Source organism: Pteropus vampyrus, unplaced genomic scaffold (assembly GCF_000151845.1).
Source record: "Pteropus vampyrus isolate Shadow unplaced genomic scaffold, Pvam_2.0 Scaffold223, whole genome shotgun sequence".
NCBI classification, from domain to species: domain Eukaryota; kingdom Metazoa; phylum Chordata; class Mammalia; order Chiroptera; family Pteropodidae; genus Pteropus; species Pteropus vampyrus.
Window position 1 is genome coordinate 970,766 of NW_011889004.1, and position 24,693 is coordinate 995,458.

The 24,693-nt window shown below is 36.0% G+C and overlaps 1 protein-coding gene and 1 long non-coding RNA gene across 16 annotated transcripts in view; both read right to left on the bottom strand.

The window, feature by feature from the left end:
• Positions 1-24,693, bottom strand: part of MTMR3 (myotubularin related protein 3) — a 125,447-nt gene that overhangs the window by 32,313 nt on the left and 68,441 nt on the right. For all 15 annotated transcript variants that reach the window (XR_002783539.1, XR_002783538.1, XM_011373339.2 and 12 more), the window contains 5 exons: positions 18,278-18,367; positions 17,762-17,878; positions 9,547-9,629; positions 7,361-7,527; positions 1,161-1,257 (listed from right to left, as the gene is read on the bottom strand). Coding sequence is in view for 13 of the 15 variants with exons in the window: in XM_011373339.2 (XP_011371641.1) it covers positions 1,161-1,257; positions 7,361-7,527; positions 9,547-9,629; positions 17,762-17,878; positions 18,278-18,367 (554 nt within the window). In the remaining 2 variants the exon portion in view is untranslated. The remainder of the gene's footprint in view (positions 1-1,160; positions 1,258-7,360; positions 7,528-9,546; positions 9,630-17,761; positions 17,879-18,277; positions 18,368-24,693) is intronic.
• Positions 9,750-17,248, bottom strand: LOC111747452. Its single transcript, XR_002783540.1, has 3 exons — positions 16,547-17,248; positions 12,778-12,850; positions 9,750-12,159 (listed from the first exon to the last, which is right to left on the bottom strand). It is a non-coding gene; the product is annotated as an uncharacterized LOC111747452 (long non-coding RNA).

The following is a 24,693-nucleotide window of genomic DNA, read 5'->3' on the forward strand; positions in this document are numbered from 1 at the left end:
TAAAATAGGGATTTTTGAAACCAATGGCTTTTGAACTCAAACTTCTTTTCAACAAGTTTAACTAAATTGTTTTCATTTCGCCCAATTTTTTGATCATTATATTCCTTTCCCTATAAATCTAACATTATCTAGTAGTCAGCTCTTCAGCAAGTACTAGCTATAGGAAAGGTGAGTTACACATGACCAAAGCCTGTAGCAGCCTCAGGCTCTCTGAAGCCCCTCCCTCCAGCTTCCACATGCATTTTCTGCTTTGACTTATCACTGAGAACAGGCAAAGATATGATAAGTCTGTAGCTCCCAATTCTTCACAACACCCCTGGTTCTTAACTCCTTGGCCAAGGTCCATGTTAAGAGCTATATACAGTAAATAAGGTATAGTTTTTCAAATAAAAAATGAAATGCTCTGATGGCTAGCCACAAAGATACCAGGAAAACAGCTATCATAATAAGGCAGCTCAAAGGACAATAGTATGACTAATGCCTCCAGTTGCTACAGGAAAACTTAAGATAAGGATACATTATTTTAAATCTCCTGGAAAGTTTTCTTTTGTTTTACAAAAATTTAGATCACCAGAATCACAATAGTTAACTACCCTCCCCCACCAAAGTACTTACACCTGTTAGGGAAACAGGTAATGAGAAATATTTAATAATGGTTACATTAATATTTAATGGTTAAATAATTATAGCTGTGAAGTTAGTTTTAGATCAGTATATTAAAGAAATAACTTATGCCTATTTCATAGGACCTGAGGTAAAATTATAGTCATAAAAACTATCTCCTAAGTGTTTTATCATTGCTTATGAGATTATTGATCCTATCTCTAATGTGATGTCAAGTGGTGATGAGAACAATGAAAACTGCTTAACTACAGGTAAACCCAGTGTTATCAGACATGCATGTGCCAGGAAGAACAGGCCTGGAGGGGGCAGAAAGGAAGGTTCCAGAATCCTATTGAGTAAGCATCACTTTCCACTTCAGTGATAGACAGCAATGTGGAATAGAAGGCTCAAGAAGTACTCAAGATCATGCATTTAGATTTAACAAATAAAACTCCACTTGAAAGTCTAAATTCAAGAGTTCTGCCACATGTGAACTGGGGCTTCTGCAAAAGCACACGAGCTATGACACACAATCCACAGGGATCCATACAACTCACTTGTACTTCTCATTGATGTTGGAAATCCTCCAGGCATTGGTCATATCAAAACCCATCCGCTCCACTTCGTTTTTGAACCTTGATGTCACATGTTCTCCTAAGGGCCAAAGACAGCAGAAAGGAAGAAATCGATACCATTTTGCATAACAAGTGGAATAAAAGCATAGTTATCCCACTCAGTTATTGGGGGGGTGGGGTGCACAGGTATCATATAAGTAAAATAACATATTTAGTTAAAAAAACAAAAACGTGTCAGGATTAAGACTGAATGAAGGAATAAAAAATTAATTTTGATCAAGAATTATGTTATCTAATCACTACTATTAACTCTGAGGGTAGTATCACTAAGCTCATTTTGCAGAGGACAAAACGAAGAGAGAGGTTATTATGGCAGGTCTGTCTGGTTCTAAAACCCATGTTCTTATCACTATATTGGCTCCTTACTTATTTCCACACTCAGAGTGATGGTACTCATAAGAATTAACACCAACAAGTTTAACAAGAATAGGAATATGGATCTACAACTCCTTGTCAGAAACGTTTGGGCCAGATTTCAGAATGAGAGTTTTCTGGATTTTAAGATGCTACATATATAATATTAGGTTAACACTCTCAAGAGGGTCTACTTAATCAAACACTAATATCTCTACAATGAAATGTGTGAATAATTCACACTAAATGGGATCAATAAATAAAGCAACAAATAGCTTCATATTAGCTCAGTTCAGATCAAGCCAACAAACAAAATAAGAAAAATCTTTTGATTTTCAGAGCCTTACAGATTACAGAATTACAGGTAGGAGATCATGGTACTACAACTGCTAGTACCCAGGAATCTTAGGAAACACCACACTAGCAAGTAAAATGCTGATCATTTGTAAGAATATCCACCCAAACATGTGTAATCTACCTTACATCTACCCTAAAGAATTTGGCTTCCTCTTTCTTCAGACAGCGAGAAACAAAGGCAGAAATGAACCAAACATAAAAGTCATTAAATCTGAAATAACTTTCTTCCTTGAAAACACAGAGTCCTAAGGCAACAATTTTATTAAAAACAAACAGAAAACCATTAAGCAGTATTTCTAATATATAATATTATAGGTTGTAAAATAAATGCTGGTGGGGGTTGGGAGAAACTACAAAAATAAATAAAAGCACAAAACAGGCTGTTTTGGTGATTAAAGTATAAAACTTTGGTCTCCCTGGGAGAGGAGCTTCAAAATAGGAAACAGCAATTACTTGAATAAAGGACAATTCTATAAAACTACTTCCTACTTAAACTGCTTTTCTTGAGCTTAAACTAAACTAAGTATTATATGTTTCCTGAAAAAGAGCTATAAAAAGATGAAGTTCAAAGATGCAGGAAGAAATAATCAGCTGAATCTATCCCATTTTGGAAAACAGAAAAAAAGTTATCTGAAGTGGGATGCCATCTGTCTACAAATTGCAAGGAATAGTGACCATCAAGAATACTAGACATGGAATCTTTCATTTATAATCCCAATCTAAAAGCTGTAAAACTATGGCAACTCCTAAATTCATTAATTAATGAGAAGATTTTTCCTATCCTGTGACATAGCTCCAAGTACTTTAATGAACGGTCCTTTATCTTAGTACCTCTATCTTAGAGTAAACACACAGATACCATAAAAGGATCCTATAATTTTAAGGCAATCACTGGCAAAGTAATCATCATCACCACTACCACCATCAACCACAATGGGCAATTCACTACATAGAACCACTGCCCTGAGAAGGGCTTAGGACCACCATCTAGAGCATGAAATTCTGAGCTACACAGAGATATATACTGCATAGCAAGTAAAGAATGTTAGTTCAAGTGCCTTGAGAGCAAGGAGTGAGTTTTAATTATCTTTGTAACCTCTAAACAGAGACTTCATAAATTTTAAAACTGATCATCACAATGCACAGTAAATAAATACATCTTTATTTTTAAAAGAATTTTCCCCAAAACAATACCCACTCTTACTATATGTGTGATATATTTTGATATTTTCTATCCTAAATGTTTCATTTCATATTTCATTTCTTAAAACTTTGATTTCACAACCCACTAGTGGATCACAACCTCTAGTTTGAAAACCACTGCTTTCTGAAAAAACTCCAGCCTGACCTTACAATACATGAATAATTCAATTGGCTTTTTGCCAAATTATTGCTTTACTTATGTTTGAATACGAAGCATGTCTATTGCTGGATTTACCTTAAGAATTTCCTCTCGGAATTCTCATGTCTCCATTGATTTAACATTAGATATGGTGTAATATCCCAATTTATTTAAACTATTATGGTCACGAGTTTTCTGTTTGGCTTTATATTTATACCTCTAACCTTCCTGTCTGCCGCCCCCAACCCTGAATGAGGATTTGCGCCCTTTTAACATTCCATATTTTTGATCCTACAAATACAGTGGAGCGATTCTTATTTTCATGGGAATGAAAACTTTTTAAAGCAATGAGCCTCCTACCATAACCGAAGTGTCAACCGGTAGTCTAAAAACTCTTTCCCCACAAAAGTCTATCTCCTTGGCTGATTCTGAATACTCAGGCCCACAATTATATACAACTTAAAAGCCTGGAATATAAGGGCCTAGACCTTAACCAGGGTGTAAGGAAAAAGTACCAGAGTCAAAGAAGTTGAGAACTAGCCATCCCAGGTTTTCAAATATGGAGGAAAGAATCATTCTTCTTAAGAACAAAAGTCCTAGTACAGATGTCCAGATATACACTTAGTGGATATAAACTCAGATATATATTTAGAAGACAGACTCTGCTGGTAAGAGCTTTTAATTTATACAAAACAAGGAGCTGCACAACAGTATAAGACCTAGAGTCATATGCTGTTCGTAGTTAAACAAGGTATGCTTAATTGGCCTTCTAAAGAAGAGGTCATAAAGGCGGGCCTATGCTACTACACTGATTTGCCCAGTCATCTGTCAGGACTCCAGATTACTGCTCAGGTATAGAATGATCACCAAGAAGGCAGCTACAATGAGGAGAAGGAAGCTGAGCATAAGAAAGATGAGCTTTCAGCTTCTAGCTCATTTCTTTTTCAGAGTTTTAAATGGGGCTAAAAGCAGAGTCAAGAGTTTTGCAAAGGCTTTTGCAAGCTTCACAGATGAACTCTAATAGCAATGTTGAGAATTTCCAAAGCAGATTAAGACCTAGAGCTGTGGCCACAGTATGGCTGGCTTAACTATGACAGGTTCAACAGTTGGAAACTTAGATTTATATGAATTCGAGGTAATGATGTAATTTCCCCAATACCCTCTTCTCTGACACATTCTACTGTTAACAGGCTAAGCAGAGAAGAACCTACAGAAGGCTTTATTAACTGCCAAAAGACTAACTTCTACCCCTCAGCGTCTATGCTTGTGATATATATGTTGGGGGCGGATTATACAAAGGCATCACTCTGAAATATTTCGAGTGCTGTCTCACCCCAAAGATGACTTATAAGAATGTGGTTGTCTGGTAAGCTCATATTTGGTGAGTAATGATGTAGCCACCACCAACACTCAACAATACTGGGTGGAGACAGAAGAACCAGGTAGACTGGCTATAAAAATGTTACCTCGGTGTTTTTTAACAACAGGTTTTCTCTCTGTACTCCACGATGAAAATATATAAAAGAAAAAAGCTACATATGTATGTATGTATGTATGTATGTGTATACACACACACATACATATACACACACATGTGTACACACACACACACACACACACACACACACACACACACACACACACACAGAGTCAAACCAAGCCACTGAAATACAATGAGATTCCATGTGAACAATAGCAGGTTAACTTTGGTATGGATTGTATACATTGGGAAGAAACGAAATACAACCTTTACTCACAGATGTTCGAATCAGTTACAAAGACATGGTATCACCTTGTAAATTTATAATTTTCAAAAATGTTTTCACAAGCATGGCATATAGGGGTTACTCAAACATTTACTGAATTGAACTCCAGCATAACAGATTTAATCTCAGGATACCCAGATCAGCTTGGACAAAACGAACAAGAATGTTTCAGTTTGAAAAACAAAGGAAACTAAAGTACAGAGAGGATAATTGGCTTGTCTGGTATTATTTTTTGAATTGGTAGAGTATGACTTTAACTTGTTTTTTCTAGTTCCTAAGTCAGTACATTACCCCCTAATGCCTTCATCCATTACAAACCCATGAAAAGACAGAGGATACTGTAGACATCTCTAAAGCCTGGTTGCCAAAGAATACCAAATATCATCAGAAAGGGAAGGACCTGGAGATCAAAGAAAGTAATCCCAGCTCAGGACAAACCAATCCATAATTAAAAGACAAGAGTGAAGGTCTGACCTGGCACATGTTAGGATATTCCTAAGAGTTGGCTCAAATCCAAAAAGAATAACTAAAATTATCAAGGGAATAAAAAATGACTCAAAAAGATGAGGAATTTTCAGTCTGTGATTGTGAGAGAACAGGTTAGAAGAAAGCAAGCCCATTAACTAAACACTGGCAACCCAAAACAAGGGAATGCCTTTGGAGTTAAGAGTCTTAAATCAAAGTTCTTCTATAACACAATGTAGCAAGATATGCTCATTAACTTCATTATCCTAGGAGACCATTGAGACTAAAAATTTAATAAGATGTAATGGTTAAAAACTCAGCAAATGTACACATAAGATTTGTGTATTTTATTGTGTATAACTTTTACCTTAAAAAAACTTTAAAAGAGGAAGAAACAAACAAAAAGTACTATGGCATCTCGATAAAGAAGAAAAAAGAAAAGGACAGATGTAATGGATAAGGGAGTGAAGTGAAAGCGTTTAAAAAGCACATTCTCATAACATTCCAAGGTCTGGTCTGGTCTCTTGTGGATGATTTTGGGTTCCACTGGCCTGACCAGGCACATAGAAAGACTGGATTCCGGAAGCTCAACAACTGGCAGGTGCCTCTGTTTTTTCATCTCTGTATCCAAAGCACCCCATCCAGTCAGCTCTAAATAGCTGGGAAGTGAGTTTAAGTCCTAGCTCTGTCACTGCCTACTGTGCTTTACTTCTTTGAGTCTTCTTTGGCTCCCGAAACAGAGATACTAGCCTATCTTGCTTTGTCTGATGAGATCATGAGAGCCAAATAAAACTACGTATCAAACAATCTTTAAAAATAAGATAATGCTTTTTATAATTTAATCAAACAATAATATGAACCAAAAGCTTCAACCAGTGAATGAGCCAGGAACAAAGTGATACAAGCATAGCTTAGACTAGCCTCAAATGTTTAAAATGACCCAGGAGAGAATTATTAAATTGAAGATTTAGGATTGAAAAATGAGGTTTATAGAAAAAGTGCCAGGAGTAAACTTTATTGGAAGGAAGCTCACAACTTTTCACTGCTTAGGAATTTAAGATTGCTCCCAAACTGGAGACATTAAAGATTCAATGTTGCACCAGCAAAGTTCTATTTAGAGCAACATAAAGTTCACTGACAACTAAATGCAGGAAAATATCATGAACTTGGTCAAAGCTATTACTGAAGAGAAAAATGGTGAGTCGGACAAAGATTTAATGAGGAGTCAGGAAATATAGCTTCCAGTACAGGCTCAGCTTCTGTCTGTCCTGAGGAAAGTTATCTGGTTTATCTGGACCTCTGTTTTATCATCTATGGGATGAAAGGGGTGATAACAGGAAATCTATGACTTAAAAATTCGAAGATAGTAAAAGGCCATTTTATACTCCACTATTCTATGACCTAACCTTACACCTCTGTATCTTTGTTTATGCTACTTGCTCTATCATTCTTTTCTCCATTCTCTAAACAATGAACTCTCACTTGACCTTCAAAGCTTACTCTACTTTGCTTACTCTAAAAGCCACTTCTAACGTGAAGTCTTCCCACACCTGCATACGACGCTCATGGCTCCCTTCCATTAGGCTTCCGTAACATCCATTAAATCTTACTACAGCTGGTTCTCAGGCCCAATAAATTGTGGTGCCAAGTCTAATGTTCTTTCCTTCCCCTGAAAGGCAGAAAACATGTTCTGCTGAGCTTAGGAGAATACTAGGCATACGCTAGGTGCTGCATAAAATATATACTGACATGAATGCATAGGAGTCCCATTTCCTGTTAAGGGTACCTCGAGTAGCAGTTCTATAAAGCCACCATCTGCATATTTTAGAAAGGCTTACCTGGTCTGCAGAGGTCTCCATGTTGCTCTTTTTCACTGGCGTAGACTTCCATGCACCAAGCATGGTACGCAAATGAAAAGAGATCTTCTATTTTAGCAGGTGGTCGGATTGCGTTGTTCAGTCTCTTAAGCCACTCTTGACACTGCTCAAAGGTTGAGAACTGACACCTTTGTAAAGCCAAACAAGTATGGATGCAATCAGAAGACAGTTGACAATGAAACCTAAGGGAAGCCACCATTTCAAGAGTGCCCACTCATGGTAAAGTAACAACTATAGTCAAGAAAGCATGAGAGATGGTAATTCACGTGTTTATTATTTATAACAAAAACAAGCCAACAAATTTTAGTCAATGGTGGAAAAATTTCAAAAAGAAGAAAGCCAGACATGTAAAAAACTTATTTTATAAGACTAATGAAATCTCTTCTGAGACTGATTAATGTTAATTATTAAAGTAAAATGGCAGTCATTCTCTTCCGCGAGTGAAATTTCATTCTTCTTCTTCCATCAAAGCTGTATAGTTGTCCTTTTTAAGAAATATGTTTAGAGTAGTTCTTTTTGTTTTGTTATGATATATTAGACTGAACTCAAAATCACATCAATACTTTTGGCCAGTTAGGGAATAATTTCAAAATCTGTCTACCTAGCAATTAGAATAAATAGGCAACTTCAGATCCAAAATAAGATATATAGTATTTCGTTGTGACCATGTAAAGAACAAAATAATTCTATTATCAATTGCAATTTTCAGTATATATAACTAGGAGGTTAAAATAATTAGTGCAAGAAATACCTTTTCAAATGCAGTGTTTAAAATTGTGTAATTAACAGGTTTTTAAACTGTGAGTTGTAGCCAGTCTCTACTAAAAGCAAGCCCAATCTCAATGGATAAAAAGCAATTTAAATATTTACCTTAAAACCAAGGAGGTCACTTAAACCTCTCCCTTGTCCCAATCAATGTGACTCATCGATATGCCAACACACAATGTTTACTGGCACTCCAGAATAAGTCAAAGAGATAAAGTAAAAACCTAGAGAATTTAAAACTTGTAGAGCTACTAAATTTAAAAAAGAATTTCAGGTATTATTTTGCAACAATTATAGTAAAGATCAGATAAAAAAAAATCAATGGAAGTTAAATCTATGGAGAAATTTTATGAGAACAGAAATGTGCATTGTCTTAAAGTGCATTCCAGAGACTATTTATTAGTTGAAAGGGAGAAAAAATAGAAATCATACAGAAAGCAGGTGATACCTTGATAGAGTTATCAAAATTAACATCACCAATAAGGAATAGATGGACACTGTTTGCCTCCAGACGTAATATAATACCCTGAAAAGGACACAACTTCATATATATAGCGGTCTAGCTGAGAATGGACAACCTCAATTTAATCATGAGGAAATACTGGACACATAATAAGAAACAGTCTATTAAAATAAGAGTATTCTTCAAAATGTCATAAAAGACAAAGAAAGGTGGTGAAAAATGTTCCAGATTAAAGAAGGCTATAGAATCATGGCAACCAAATGTAGTATCTGACCTTGACTGGATCCTGTTATGAATGAGGTGGTGGTGAGGGGAAATGCTATAAAAGGCATTATTATGTCAACTGACAAAATTGGAACATGGATAGTAGATTGGATAAAAGTATTATAAGTGTAAAATAATGAAGTTGACACTGATACTACGGTTATGTAAGAAAATATCTCTATTCTTAGGAAAACACAATGAAGCATTTCAAGGTGAAGAGCCATGACTGTATTAACTTACTTTAGGATTACTTAGAAAAAGAATATTTCTCTCCCTCTCTCTTCGCTCCCTCTTTCTCTCTCTCTTTCTCTCTCTCTCTCTCTCTCTCTCTCACACACACACACACACACACACACACACACACACACACACAAGGCTCCTGCAAATGAAAAAGCAAATGGGATAACATGTTAACAATACTGGTATTCTTTATACTATTTATATTTTTGCATTTTTTGTAAATTTGTAATGTCCAAATAAAAAATTTAAAAATACCTTTCAAATAGCAAAGTAACTTAAAGGTGAAATATTTCAGACACTAACTACTCAGAAAAATATTCCTAAGAAGGCTGACCCTCAAAAGCTGTTTTTCTGTTACCAAACCCCACGGATCTATTCTTTAAAAAGTATTTTCCACGCTAAACACACCACATACCTGATAACCTTGCAGTCTTTGCAAGTCAAATGAAGCTGAAATATATCTCGGCATTCGACACTTTCTATAAGCTGTAAAGGAACCTGCAATTAAAAAAGATAAAGTCTCCTTAGTCAAAAAGGCATCAACCCTGCAGTTCTTCAATGTTCCTAACAAGAGTGATTAGAAAGCTCCACACAGGAAAGGAGCAAACAGAACTGCAATTTATCTGGACTGATAGTACTCAAGTGATTTACTACTGGGTGAATTAGGGGTTTCCTTTATCTCTAAATCAAAGGCCTCAAATCATGAAGAGGAGGCACCATCTCTGGGAGAACAGGAAAATAGGTCATCTCTCAGGCATGAAACTCATAAACTTATCACTCAAAGAACTACTTCAGATGCTGTAACTAGCTGTGCTTTGCAATGACACAGAAGCTGAAGGGAATCAGAATGGTAATCTTGTCTTGTTTACAGAAATAAACTACAGATCGAGGTGCTATTAAGACTATACTTCTCGTTTGCCCCAAATGACAAAGTAAGCTTGGGCTTTGTGTCAGCAAAAGAGCATCCTGAAAAAGACTAGATGCCTAAACTGCCTGCAGGTTGTACAGAAAAGACAATGGGACAGGAGCTGCTGGTCAGGCTTTCTGCTCAATAGAATAGACATGGGTATCAGGGAGGAGAAAGCAGACCAGAGTGGCCAAAGATCCTAAAACTCACTAAGTCTAATCTGCTTTAAAAGACCAGCTGAGGAGCCCTGTTTGCCAAGTGAGGCTTGAGGTATGAGCAAGCTAAAATGGCTGTCTCCCTACCAATCTGGTCAGCAGACTCTAATGAACACAGGAGTAAATACAACAGTAAAGAGGATCAGAGAAGGGAGACAGGAGAGAAAGCATCTGAACAGGGTGACAAAATCTCAAGTTGACACAAGAGACTCCTCCCCCTGTCACTCTACTCATCCTGACTCAATCCCTACCTTCAAAAAGCAATTTCCAAAACTTCTAAAGAGAGCTTGGTAAAATAACAATAAATACTTCACTCCTCGGAAAGGATAGACCACTGTCTCTTACAGTGTATCATGCTAGCCAAAACGTGGCTCTGGGAGTTGCAAGTAGCATTCAAATAATTCGTGTTTAGCATGAGAAGAGGAGAGCAGTCTCCTCCAACATATATAGAAACAAAAGAATGCTGCCTGCACAAGGTGGCCTCATGTTAGCTGAGCCAGTTTCAGAAATCCTGTCCCACCATGCAGTTGCCAGAGTCAGCAAAAAACTCTTAAAACAAAGATGTGGGGAGCAAAAATAAACCCAGTGCTAGATGTCTGGGACAAATAAACAGAAACTGCAGCAGGGATTTAAATAAAAGAAGAAAAGAAAGCAAAATAATAATAATAATAATAATAATAATCATCATCATCATCATCAGATATTGGCTGGGAGTTTCCACCTCAGTGCCTTCTTACTTAGTTCTAAGTCTTATAACCAATAAAATTCCCTTACACTTATAAAGAACTGAGAGTAAGAGAAAGCCTATGAAATCTTGCCTGTTTGAGGGAAAAAGGAGCACTGGCCCGCTGCTTTTGTTTAAGTCCTTAATCCCAAGGTGCAGTGGGAAATTGCAGCTAAAGTGGCTAAAAATTCAAGACCTGTACATCTAAGAAGGAAATCAAAAATGTATCAGTAGGGATAACTTGTAAAGGGCGAATAAGAGATTAAGAAGAGGACACTGATTTATTCTCAGGGCAGTCTTTTTGGAGCCCTGTAACAGGCTCTCACGTTGTTTTTTTCTTTTTTATGTACTTTCCTCTCGCTTCTCCAACGCCCACCTTGCCCTACAAAAAAAGTGGCTACTAGACTGACAAGAGGCCTGAGTTCTAATGTCAATTTTCTAAAATTTTACCAACTAAACTTTGCCCTCTTCCAGACTTCCTTGGACAAGCTTCCCATCTTCCTATATGCCACCAGCCTCTGCTTTCTGAACCTCAGATAGTCACAGCTTAGAAATTCCCAGCCACAGGAAATAGGAAGAACGTGGGGTGCAGTGAGAGTGAGCTTTACAAATCCATGTGGAAAGGCTGCTCTCTCAGCAGTCACCTGCATCCTAGGTCCCCTGCGATCACTTGAAAACCAACTAATGCTATTAACAGCTGCTGCAGAGAGTGGACCAACCTGTACTACTTTGCTACAAAGAACAGGTAAGTTACATCTCTCCTACTAGACCAGAGCCCAAGGGCCTATGCCCAGACTTCTGGAATAAGAATAACGAAACATCTTAGAGTATGAAAAGATTTGCTACCTAAAATGCGTTTGATATAGTAATTTTCATGTATTTTAACATCGCAAATTTAAGGAAAAATAAAAATGTTGGTTGCTAATATGCAGATACTAGCAAGTCACCAGAAACCACCATGTATACTCAAGTAGATATGGAAAACAGCAGATTTTAAAACTCATGCAGATTGTTACATGCAAGGAAGTGTAATATGCAGCAAGAACAGGAACATATAAAAGAGAAATACCTGATTTTAAATCAAATGAATGTCTCCCTTTTTTCTCCTTTATACCTCAATGTGCTTTCCACAGATTGCCTCCTCTTCTAAAAAAGCGGAACTGGCATTCTTTTCCTCTTCATCTAGCCAACCAAAACATACTAAGTTTCTCTATATTTTCTAAGGCCTACTCCACTACTTTAGGTTTCTCAACTTTCCTCATATGTGAAGAGGATCTCTTAACATTTCTATAACTAGACAAACCCAATACCAACCTCATAAGCAAACAATTACAGATTCAAGAGCCAGACCATTTTATAGCTCAGGAAGGTTAGCCACTACACTATTAGCTAGTGACAAAGTCAGAAGCAGAATCCATGTCTGTCCTCCAGCCAGGCTCCTTCCATTATATACGGTGCACCTTTCTTCCTGTAAGACTGTCTTTCTCTTCTGTATGAGCTCTACTTTAGTTTTCTTTCACAATTAAAGTCTCTTTACCAGAGATCTTCACGAGGAAAACAGAATCTAAACCAAGATTCCTGCGATGCAATTCTATCCATGCAAGAGCAGTAAAAAGTCTAAAGTCACATTCAAATCCTCTCTAGTCCACTAATTCTAAATGTTTTGTAGCAACTCATTTTCTTTTTGCTCTTTTCTCCTCTACGTTCTTCTACCTGCCAGGTAATTCTATCTCCCTTTACAGTGCTTTTACACTAATTAATTTCACCAAACTCATGCTCAAAACAATGCATAAAACATACTCAGTGCTATTAAACGATTTCTCAAAAGGCCAGAAGTTACATCAAGAACACCAAAATTCAGAAGAGCATCAATCTAAAAAAGCAAAAGAGCAGCAATTAAAAAAATTTGATAGACATGCATAGGTATTAAAAATCCACGGTACTGTCTCTTTTTGGGGGAGTAGGGGTGTGGGTGTGTGTGTGGAGGAGAGGTGTCCACACACGCATGCACATGTGTATTGTTTTTAAGCACCAGAATTTAAAAATGGAAAATTCTAATCTTATATACACATATGAAGTAAAAATGGCAATAACTGTGACAATAAAACAAGTAATGATTCTAGACCTAAAATCTGTAATAAACTATAGAATATATGGAGATTAAATCTTATTTAAAAACCAGTCCAAAAAAGAAGACTGCCGTAGGTTACATAAACAAATTTTTTATTGCTTATGTTTGATATTCACAGGCTATTCTTCCAGCACTGGTTTCAGACACCTCTTGCTAGTATATGAATGCTGAGGCCCAAGTGCATTAAGTGTTAATAATAACCTCTTACTGATGCTTGAGGAATAAAGATTTTTACGTACTACAGTTAGACAATGGAAAGATGCTAAGAATGGTGTTTCTATCTGCTACACTTCTACCTTTTTCCTAAGAAGCACTAACAGATCAGCCTAGGAACAAAGTTTTAATGTTCTTTTAAATACTAACGTTAATTTTTACAAATGATTTCTAGCTGGTAGTCACAATTCCATCTGTTTATATACAAGCTGTGGGGGCTTATCTTCACCCCACAAATTGTTCTCATTATAACATACTACTAGAACTTTGTCTAGTAAAAGGGAAGGGACTCATGCAGAGAGGACACATTTTGCTGATTTGCAAGGTGAGCATCTGACATTCAAAGCCAATCTGTTCCACAACACATGTGCAAAAAATGCCTAGGTTTCTCATGCTACTTACTGGGATTTCAGAAGCAGTAGATTGAGAGGTGGTCTATTGAATTACACAACAAAAATTGTTTTAAACTTTCATGAATTCCATTTGAACACTTACTTGTTTATAAATTAGCTGAGCATCAAAGAAATATACTTTTATATATGTAAAAATATAGTTTGGGCAAAGCACAGAATGAGAGTGATTCATTATCTTACCTGCTACTAACGAACTCTACTACAAAGGTTCTTTGATCCTAGGAATTGAAAACTTGGTATCCAGTGAATGTGAATGGATTAAAGTAATGATGTTTATGGTATCTAAGTCTATAGAGACCTTTCACTCAATGTGCTGTGAAATTAAGAGAATGTATGTGATGGATAGTAACTAGACAGAGTGGTGATCATTATGCAGTGCATACAAATATCGAATTATGTTGTACACCAGAAAAATGTAATCTCGGATACCAATTTTACCACAAAAAGAAAAAATTTTTAAGAGAACATATAATATCACATAACTATTTACAACTTGATAGTAAGTTACTTTCTAAAGTGCTAAATATATATTGATTTAAAAGCATGCAAAATGACACGAACTGGGGCATGCCACAATATATTCTGGCACGTTTGGGCTTTGATGGTTCAAATACGTTTGATTTAGATTTAATAATATTAAAGGAGTTTCTTAATCTCACATTTTTTACTGAAATACTTATCCATTGAGGGAGAAAAGGAAGGCAGGAGAGGCAACACCAACTCTCTGGTCTCCATTAGGGATCTAGTGCAGGAGGAGCCACTGTTTCTGGGAGTAACCACGGGTCTTAGGAACCTCAGCCATGTGATATATTAACTTATTTGTATGGAGAAGTCCTAGTCTCTCTCAATCTGAAATGTTTAAAGTCACTGCAATGCCAAAATACTCTTGCACGATCATCTTTCTGTGCATAGCCATTATCTGGGGTTTTTTAAGTGACATGCAGGCTCTATGCCTTAGAGGGTTATAATGCTAAATGAGAAAATACTTTTAGGTGAAGAAATGGGTCAAAAATAAGAACAGTGGTAAGTTTTCTTCAACACTGTATCTCAACCACAAAGGGGGACCAACAATTCCAGTAAACAACCTACTTATCCAGCTATTGCTAGAAACAATGACACAGGCCTATTCACATAGATATGTTGTTTTAAAATGAGCTTTAAATCTAAAAGGAGTTTAAAAATGGTCTAATATCCATTTCAAACCCATATTAACTCCAATGCACTTAATATTTACTGAATATCATGGTATGAGGAGACATGCTAGATTCTAAAGATACAAGACGAATAACCAAAAAATTGCAAGATATCTGATAAATGCTGTAAAGGTGTGTTCGAGATATGGAAGAAGCCAGAGGAGTGTCAAAAACTGCCAGGGAGGGAACTGGGACTGAAAAAGGTTTTACAGAAGTTATCACCTGAATTGAATTTTGACAGACGAAGAGAAGTTCCCTGGGCAAGAGAGAAGAGAAAGAACTCAGAAGTGTAAGATATAGCTGAATAGTCCAAGGAGGGTAGTTTTACTAACACCAAGGGGAGAAGAGAGAAAAGAGGGAAACAGACAGATAAGCTGGCAGGGACCAAGGATCATATACCACTGAGTCTGATACCATGCTAAGTGATTTCATCTTAAAAGTAGTAAAGAAACACCGAAAGACTTCAGGCTGGTGAATGACATGATTGGATCCATGCTTTCTCTACAAAAGACCCTATTTCCAAATAGATCTAAAAATAGTCCCTAAAATACTTCACCATAAACCAATAAGCTGAGAAATAGGGGACTATTGTATGGAAAAATGCAATGATATGAAACTATACCATCCCCACATGCAATGTAAGTACAATTTTAACGATCCAATCATTTAAACACAATCTAAATACGAAATTAAACTGGGCAATTCTGCTTGTTACAGTAGTCCCCCACCCCCTTACCCATGGGGGATATGTTCTGAGACCCCCAGTGGATGCCTGAAACAGTAGATAGTACCAAAGCCTATATATACAATGTTTTTTCCTATACATACAGTAGTCCCCTACCCCATGCTTTCCAGTTTCAGTTAACCATGGTCAACTGTGGCCTGAAAATATTAAATGAAAAAATCCAGAAATACACAATTCAGAAATTTTAAATTATGTGCTATTCTGAGTAGCATAATAAAATCTTGCCCTGTCCTGCTCCATCCCACCAGGGACATGAATCACCCCTTTCTCCAGTATATCCACAGTGTATGCTACCTGCCCATTACTCATTTAGTAGCCCTCTCAGTGATCAGATTGACCACCAAAGTATCGCAGTGTTTGTGTTCAAGTAACCCTTATTTTACTTAATAACGGCCTCAAAGCCATTCACATAACTTTTATTACAGTATATCTTTATTGGTGTTCTATTTTATTATTAGTTATTGTTAATCTCTTACTTTGCCTTATTTATAAATTAAACTTTATCATATGTATGTATGTATAGGAAAAAACATAGTATATACAGGGTTCGGTGCTATCTGCAATTTTAGACTTCCTCTGGGAGCCTTGGCACATAATCCCCTGAGCATGGGCGGGGGTGGACTACTGTACATCCCTTTTCAAAGAAGCACTCTGGCTCCTCTTTGGCATATATGAATTGCCGGCATCACTACTCTTGGACTTTGGGGCCACTGGGAATGGCATGGGATTTCATCACACAACTCAAAATGGTGCCCAACTTAAAACTTATGAATTGTTTATTTCTGGAATTTTCCATTTGGTATTTTCAGACCACAGCTCACCATGGCTAAATGAAAATGCAGATAAGTGGAGACTATTGTATTACTGTCATTACCTTCACAGTAGCCGGTGGGGAGTTTCTGGTTGCTGGGATTTTATAGGAGTTTCTATCCTGTCTCCTTCTATCATGACCACCCAATTCCAAATGGACCCTTCTGAACACAGTGCTATATGGAATGAAAACACAACATGCTTCTTTCCTCGATGAATCTGATGCATATTTTTAGCTGATGAACAGAAAACTAACATAATAGCTATGATCATAGCTCAAATCCAGAAGCCAAAAGGAATTCAAGCCACATGGCTCCTGGATATAAATGCTTACCTACAAAGAATATAATAAATACTAAATAAATAATAAAAGCAGACTACAAAGAAAATGGCAGCCATTTGAGTCTTCTGACAAAGAAAAGAATGTGAGGGAGGAGTTGGGTAACATTTGGACACCGAATAAAATGAACTTAAAAGTGACATATTTCAAAGAATCCCAAATGAATCCCAAAACACACAATCTGAACGAAAGTATAGTTGTGAGCTTTTTTAAGATGTCATAACACACTTCTCTGCGCTAGAACCAAAGTGCAGAAAAGCACAATGCTGGAGAGGCATTCATTTAGTGGAAGTACATGAACTTTTGTGCCTTTGTGGTGAAAGGCACATTAACTGAAAGCTATTTATAATGGCAATGCACTGGAAGAACCAGTTCACTGAGAATATCCACATAACTGAAAAGGGTAAATGCACTCTTGAGAATTGAGAGCCTTCCTTTTCTTCAGTAATAGTCTATTATGCAAATATACACTGTATTTAACATCTATACTTATACCACTAAGAAGCCATTAGACTAACTTCATCCTATGATGACAGTCTGCATTGAGTTTTAAAGTACATCTCATCATTTGATATTATAGTCCAGGAAATTTTCTAAACTGAGGTAGGAGTAACTACTAAAGGTTGAAGAATAAAAGTCTATATAGCCTTTGCACCTTTATAAAGCTTAATGATACAGCATTACTTGGCACAAATCATTCAGTGTTACAAAACAATGGACACCTCTACTGACAACTACGTGTATCACTTTAAATCAGATGTAAGAAATGCTTGCTAACCTATTGTCCCCTGGGTGCTAAATAAAGTAACAGAAAAGCAGAGCACACAGTGTTTTCACCCCCAACCCTGTATTATATTCCTTTCTTTGAGACCATGAACAAGTTTTTTGACTTCCCTTTCTCTATCTATTTTAGTGGGAAAACAGTTGGTAATCACTTACATTAACAAGAGACTCCTTAAACTTGATGTGAAGTCTGTAATTAGAAAGGGCAATGATGGCATCCTCAGCACGGCCCACATATTCTGTGCTTTCTCCATGAAGTTCAAGGAAAGGAACCTTCAAAATGGAAGAAGAAACCCTTCAGAGTTCTGAAGCAGTAAAGCAAAGTCTTCAAACACAGGTCAGGTGAATAAATGATAAATCCTCTGTCACTCGAACTTAAAACAATGTATAAGTAGTAAAGAGACCTGAAGAGGATGGGTTTATATCCACAAAATTCAAATACACCTAGTTTTTCAAATTACAGACTAATGAAGGAATGACATATTCATCTCAAATAGCGAATTCTCAGGAAAGAAGTCTAAGTGAGATGTTTTCTAGCTTGCATTTCTACTTATGTGCATGGTTTAGAAAAAAACATAAACGTTATATAGTCTATTACTTCAAATCATTAGCTCTGCTACATTATCAACCTGCTAAATACTTATTTTATAATCAAAAGTGGCCTGTAATTACCTGAAGATTCTCATCCTCCCGGATCAGCTGCTTCCTGGGAAAGATCTGATTGGCTTGGATGCACTCAAGACTGTGTCGAGTCTCTTCATCCTAGGAAAACCCAAAACCTTTAAATAATTTCAAAGCTCCTAGTCATCCATATTTGTTTTTTTTTTTTTTTGCCATGTTTAATAGTGTAAGCACAATGAGAGTCCAGTAACCAAGGTGAACAGGCAGAAAACTCAAGAAATATTCATCCCCAAAAGTCTTCCACCCAATATATTAAATGCCTTTAGTCAGAGAACACAGCAATGCAAAAAGAAAAAAAAATGAAAAAGTTATAAGAACATTTATACTAAGCACTAATAAGTTGTTAGTACATTACTTATAAGAGAAACCAAGATATAGTGGTTCTGTTTTGTCTTTAATTTGTAACTTTAATTCTTATTTCTGAAAGATACATTCTGAATTATTTAAGAATGAAATGATGTGATGTCTGGAATTTGCTTCGAAATAATTGGAGAAGGAAAGGTAAAGAGGATGTGAATGGGGCAAAAATGAAATAGGACTGTCCATGAGCGATAACTGATGAAACTGGGTAAATGGGGGTTCAATACAATGTTGAGAGGAGTGTTAATCAAGCTACATCCAGAGACTGCAATATGCTGATGGGTCCTGCAGCCAGACCAGGATGACACCTTCAGAACAAAGGAAGAGTTCTACTAGGATTACTTACAACTTATTTCCCCACACCTGTGGAAGGAGAAACAAGAACAACAGTGTCTTTAAGTGGCTGCCCTATACAAATAAAGTCATTCATTCCCTATGGCTAAAACCATGGGGAACCTATGGATTAAAGGCGGGGAACCTATGGATTGGATTAAAGGCTGGGAGCCTGCAGGTCTTTCAAGCTACATACTCTTTCCTTTCTCATTCCTCACTGTATGTTCATATCAAAGGAAATGGGAACTAAAGAATGATATCTAAACTGAATTTGGGGTCCATCTCATCCATACACTCTCCACCAAAGGACCCTCTTGGTGCAGGGCTTGGTCTCCTCCTCACTCTGGGAAATCTGCCCTGTCCTGCATCAATTATATCACTGTGTCTACTACTTTGGTTATATGTGAAATTTCCGTTAAAGTAAGGTTTTGTTTTATTTTGTTTTTAATGGAAGCTTAAGAACTGAATTTCTCAAAATGAAAATGTGTGAACCACTATCCCTAGTTTAATATGTCTTATGTAACAAAATAATTCCTATTAAGGCAATTTCAAAAGCAGCAGCAGTAAATTCTAATCTAAATGGCACATGAACTGAACTAACTTGTATAAAATAGCAATATTTTATATTATGTATTTTTATGGTATAGGTAGACAGGGAAAGAAGTAATATATTAGAAAGTCCAAGTGTAAATTATGATGCACTCTATTTACACAGCAAACTTCATAAGAGCAAAAGGCATATCATGCTTAAGTGATATCATGCTAAAAATTATAACCACTAGTTAGTGGACATTTCTGCATATGTTACCTATCAAAATTGCAATAATTCTTTAAATCTCAAAGAAAGAAAGAAAAATTCTACCTATAAACAACACTTTTTATCCAATAGCAATCTAATCATAAAACTGCAATACCTACTACGGTGGTCCTCCAAGTGAGGTCTACAGATTCTAAGATGCTTTCAGGGGCTCTCTGAGGTAAAACCACCTTCACAAGAATACTAAAACAATCTTTGCCTTTTTTCACTATATTTGTATTTGTACTAACAGTGGGTAAGACTGCTAGCACCTTAGTACAATCAAGGCAGTGGTGCCAATTTCACTTAGAATGTCCCTGATAAAGCAGAGGGAAAAATGATAAATTTTATTAAATCTTGACCCTTAAGTCTTTTTTTTGTATCAGAAATACACATGAAACATTTTGCTGCATACTGAAGTATTATGGTTGTTTCAAGGTAAAGCATTTGTACAACTGTTTCAGCTACAGGCTGAACTAGCCACTTTTTCATTAAGTACCATTAAAATTTTTTATATTTCTATTACAGTTTACATACAATATTATATTAGCTTCAGATATAAAACATAGTGATTAGCCATTTATATAACTTCTGAAGTGATCATCCTGATATAGTACTCATCTGACAACATACATTTATTACAGTATTACTGACTATATTCCCTATACTGTATTGTACATCTTCATGACTGTTTTTATAACTAGCAACCTGTACTTCTTCATCCCTTTACATACCATTTTTAATTGAAAGAAAAACTGAAAAACTACAGTAATTCAGATTTAAGCATTTGGCAGATCTTTTCTCCAAATGACATTATTAGTTGCCAATGACAAAGCTTTTATGTGAAAATTAAAATTTTAGAAAGCTGTCATCTGCCACCATGAACTCCACAGCTTCCCAATACTTAAGACTTTTCTAATGAGATCAGTGGTAATATTAAAATGTGACTTTTGAAAGAAGTTATGTAGAAAAATATGTCTATATTTGGAAGACCTCAGGCTTTCTCTAAAACCATTCTCCTACTGCTAATCTGTAACAGGTAGAGCCACACAGAGACTTGAATAACAATCACTCACCCATCTACCACTCATTAAAACAGCATTTTTGCTACCAGATGAATGGGCCTATTTCATCCCCTCTAAGGGGTTACTTTATGTTGAGGCACAAACTTTCTAAGGACCTTTTTAAAAGTTTGATATTTAAAATGTAGAAAGAAATTAGTGGCTTCAAATAAAATTGTAATAATTTTATAAATGGTTCATGAAATGCTACAAAAATTATAAAATTTTATTATTAAATATTTTTGTTATATTTGAAAACAAATCATAATAGTGTCACTTCCCTGGGACCACTAGGTATTCACCATGATTGTCAAGAAATTATAGCTGATAAATTCTAAAAGCAAAAGTATAAAAATATATTGTTTCTTATACCAAAAATAACATTTATGAAGTTAACAGATTTTAGAAAGGTTGATGTGATCTTGCTTGGAGCCTCCAAAAATATAATTACTTAGGGTGTAAAAGGTTTATAAAATGGCTCCACTCCTATAAGCATCTAAATAACTTGTAAGAAGAAAAGATTTATGTCAATTTATTCCATTTCATGCCTGCTAAACAAACACAAAAAATCTTTCAAAGCCGAAAGCTTTTGTGAAAGAAAGGGTTTATTTGGCTCAATACACTAGCCAGAAAAGAACCAGTCCTAGAGCATGAAGTTTAAACCACCAGCAGCAGCACTAGGTGGAGGAGGCAATATGCCCACCATCCCGGAGTTGACTGGTGCTTTTATACATTGTTTTGGGGAAGAAAGACGTAGGTTGTTTTCAAAAAAATTTATATTGGCTACGAATGGCGGGGGCGGGGGGGCGGGGCGGAGAGGAAAAAGTGAAACCAGGCAGTTCTATGATAGGAGCACTGTCTGTAAAGAAATATTTACTACTTTTGATTGGTTACAAGCAACAGTCCTGAAAGTTCATGCATATGCAGGATGTTGTGGCATCTAGTGGTCAGCTAGCTAACAGATGCCTGAAGGTTGATTCAAAGTTCCAACTCACATTCAGGAATGTAAGCAGTCTTGTTAGTTAGCCCACAGCTATTAACTAGATAACTATTCCTATTTCTTTCTCTCACTCTCAGGCTGCTGTAATTTAGAACATCATAGAATTTTTCTCTTTTCATCCCTTTCCACTCTTTTCCTCTTAGGGCAATAATTAGGTGAAGTAATAATACAGGACATAAGTCATATATGAAAGAAACTCATTTTCCTACACGTGTTATCTTTTTAACCAATTCTATTTCCATTCTTAAGAGATAGCTCTTGACTTAAAAGAACATTGACTATATTTAGAACTAAAGAGAAAAGATATGAGGAATCTTGAATTTAGGAAGGTTTTTCTCATAAACCAACATGGGATAGGTAGAAAATGCTAAAAAATGTGAGGAAAAGCTTTTAAAAATAATTACATAAAAGACACTGTAAACATGCCTTCTCAGCATCACCTTAACTTTTTAACTCACATAAATGTATAAAGCCCAAAGTTTTATTCTCTTTCAAGATCACTTTACAGAGGTATCCATTATTTAAGTGACTCCTTGACCAGTAAAACACTGATCTTTAAATAACACAGAACTATAATAATATAACAGACTTAAAAAAAGAAAACTATAGATGCTATACACCATTTTATTCTTGCTGGCACATTCATGTGAGTGCTAATCCAGATCAATGTATATAACCACAGCAGCTACTAAAAAAGTAAAAATGGAACGAATGATTTTCAACATAAGAGAACTGAAAATCAGACCAGCAATACAGGAGCATGAAATAATATTTTTTCATAGTCAAATAAAATAAATGCTCTTTTTAATAGATTGTCTCAGTTCATATTATCTGTAAGGCTTATTAGGAACTGATTTTTCTTCCCTCTTGTACGTAAAAATGCATTTAATTCCCAAGGATTTAATTAACAGCATAAACTACACATTGACTTTCTAGAAGAACAGTGATTCAAAAAACATTACTTGGCTAAACATAAACTGAATTAATCACATAATTAATTACAGTTTCTGAATTTATTGGTAAACATGGAGGCCAAACTTGAGATGACTGATAGAATAAGGAGTTAGAAGGAGACAAAGGGAACAAAACTGGCAAGTGATGGCGTGATAAGAGGCCTGGAAACAAATTCTTCCTAGGCTATAAACAGTAATTTAGTAGTACTAGAGAGAATGTATTCCATGAAGTCGATTTCCTGGTATTGCTGAGAAATACCAGCATTGTAGTATCTGGCACTTATTAAAGTCTCCACCAGCTCCGTAAGGTCAGTGGAGTCACCTACAAAAATCTTGTAAAAGATCAGTCACCACAGTTCCAGACAAGTTTCTGCTATTGACTGACCTATGCAGGTAAGAGAGATAAGTCCACACCTCAGAGGGGAAGTCAACATTAAAGATATATATTTAAAGAACATGGGGAAGAGATGACTCAAAATACCTATTAACTAAATTCAAATACAGCATCCCAGGATAAAAAACTCTACCTACACCTAAGAGTGAAATATGTGTAGGAACACTTAGCAAAATGTAAAAGTGAAAGTTAATTATCAGCACCATTGTTAATTCCAATCACTATTCGCAAGACTAGTATTTGAAGACAATCAAAAATACAATTTCCCTTGTTATACTTTTGTTTGGTTACAGGCAACAGTCCTGAAAGTTCATGCATATGTTATAATGATTGAGATTTGTTTCGAAATAATCCAAAGAGGTGGGAGTGAGGGAATGAGAAGAAACAAGTGGTCATGAACTGATGATTACTGTAGCTGACTGATACACATATATAAGATCACTATACCATTCTCCCTTTGTATAGCTTGAGATTTTCCATACCAAGCCATGAAAACATATTTTCCTAATGCTTAACCTCCCAAAAAAGAGAGGTTTCAATCTCATTTAAGACCTTTAGAAATATGAGAAAAGATGTTACTCAAATTGGTACAGAGGTAAGCATTAAAAGGAGAGAGGGAAGGAAACTCAGTGCCCCTGAATTCTCTACACAAAAAGTAAGAATTAAGGACATACAACCTAAATGCTAAAACAATAGAATATGTTAATTAATATTAATTAAATCAATGGTCCAACAACTTGCAAAATATTATGTATAATGAAATGAACATAAGGAACCAATAAATCAACATGGGAAAATGTTTAATTCATTTAATAATTAGTAAAATAGAAACAATTATGCTTTAACTCTAACTACATAAAATATACATATGGACACTGGACTAGTTAGAAATGAATACAACCATGGGTTTTGGTGGTAGAATCGTAAAAGAGTACTTGTAAAAACCTGTTATAATGCTAGCTTGTGAAAAAAAAAACTTTGAAGACACATGGCCATACTGCTTCCCAACTAGTGCACAAAGAAGCATTTCCAGCCCACCAGGAGGACTGTCTACAGGGCACCACAGAGACTCCAGCAGCACCAAGATGAGGACCACATTGTTTCTGGGCTAGCTATGTGGTATACAATGAAGAACAACCCCTCAGTACACAACATAGCTGCTTTCATAAGCTCATCATTTGCTATTCATTAGCACTGGCATATACACCATATAAATATCAGGCAAACATTTTTTCAATTCATTAAAAACTCTGTGGGAAAACCAATAAAATATAGTCTAGAGAAATAACATTAAAAGTTCATCAGTGTTTAGGTCTAGGATACACAGTTGTTATGCCCATAAATGAAGAAAATATTGGCCCAGCTTGAGATGAGTTACCTTTCTCCTCCTTTTAATATGACATTTCTGCACAACTAGTTTTTCTGTTTTAGTTTGTTTTCAATTTTGAAATCCATTTTCCACCCATGTCCCTAATGAAGCTTGAAATTAACATGGCCTTTTCAATTCCTT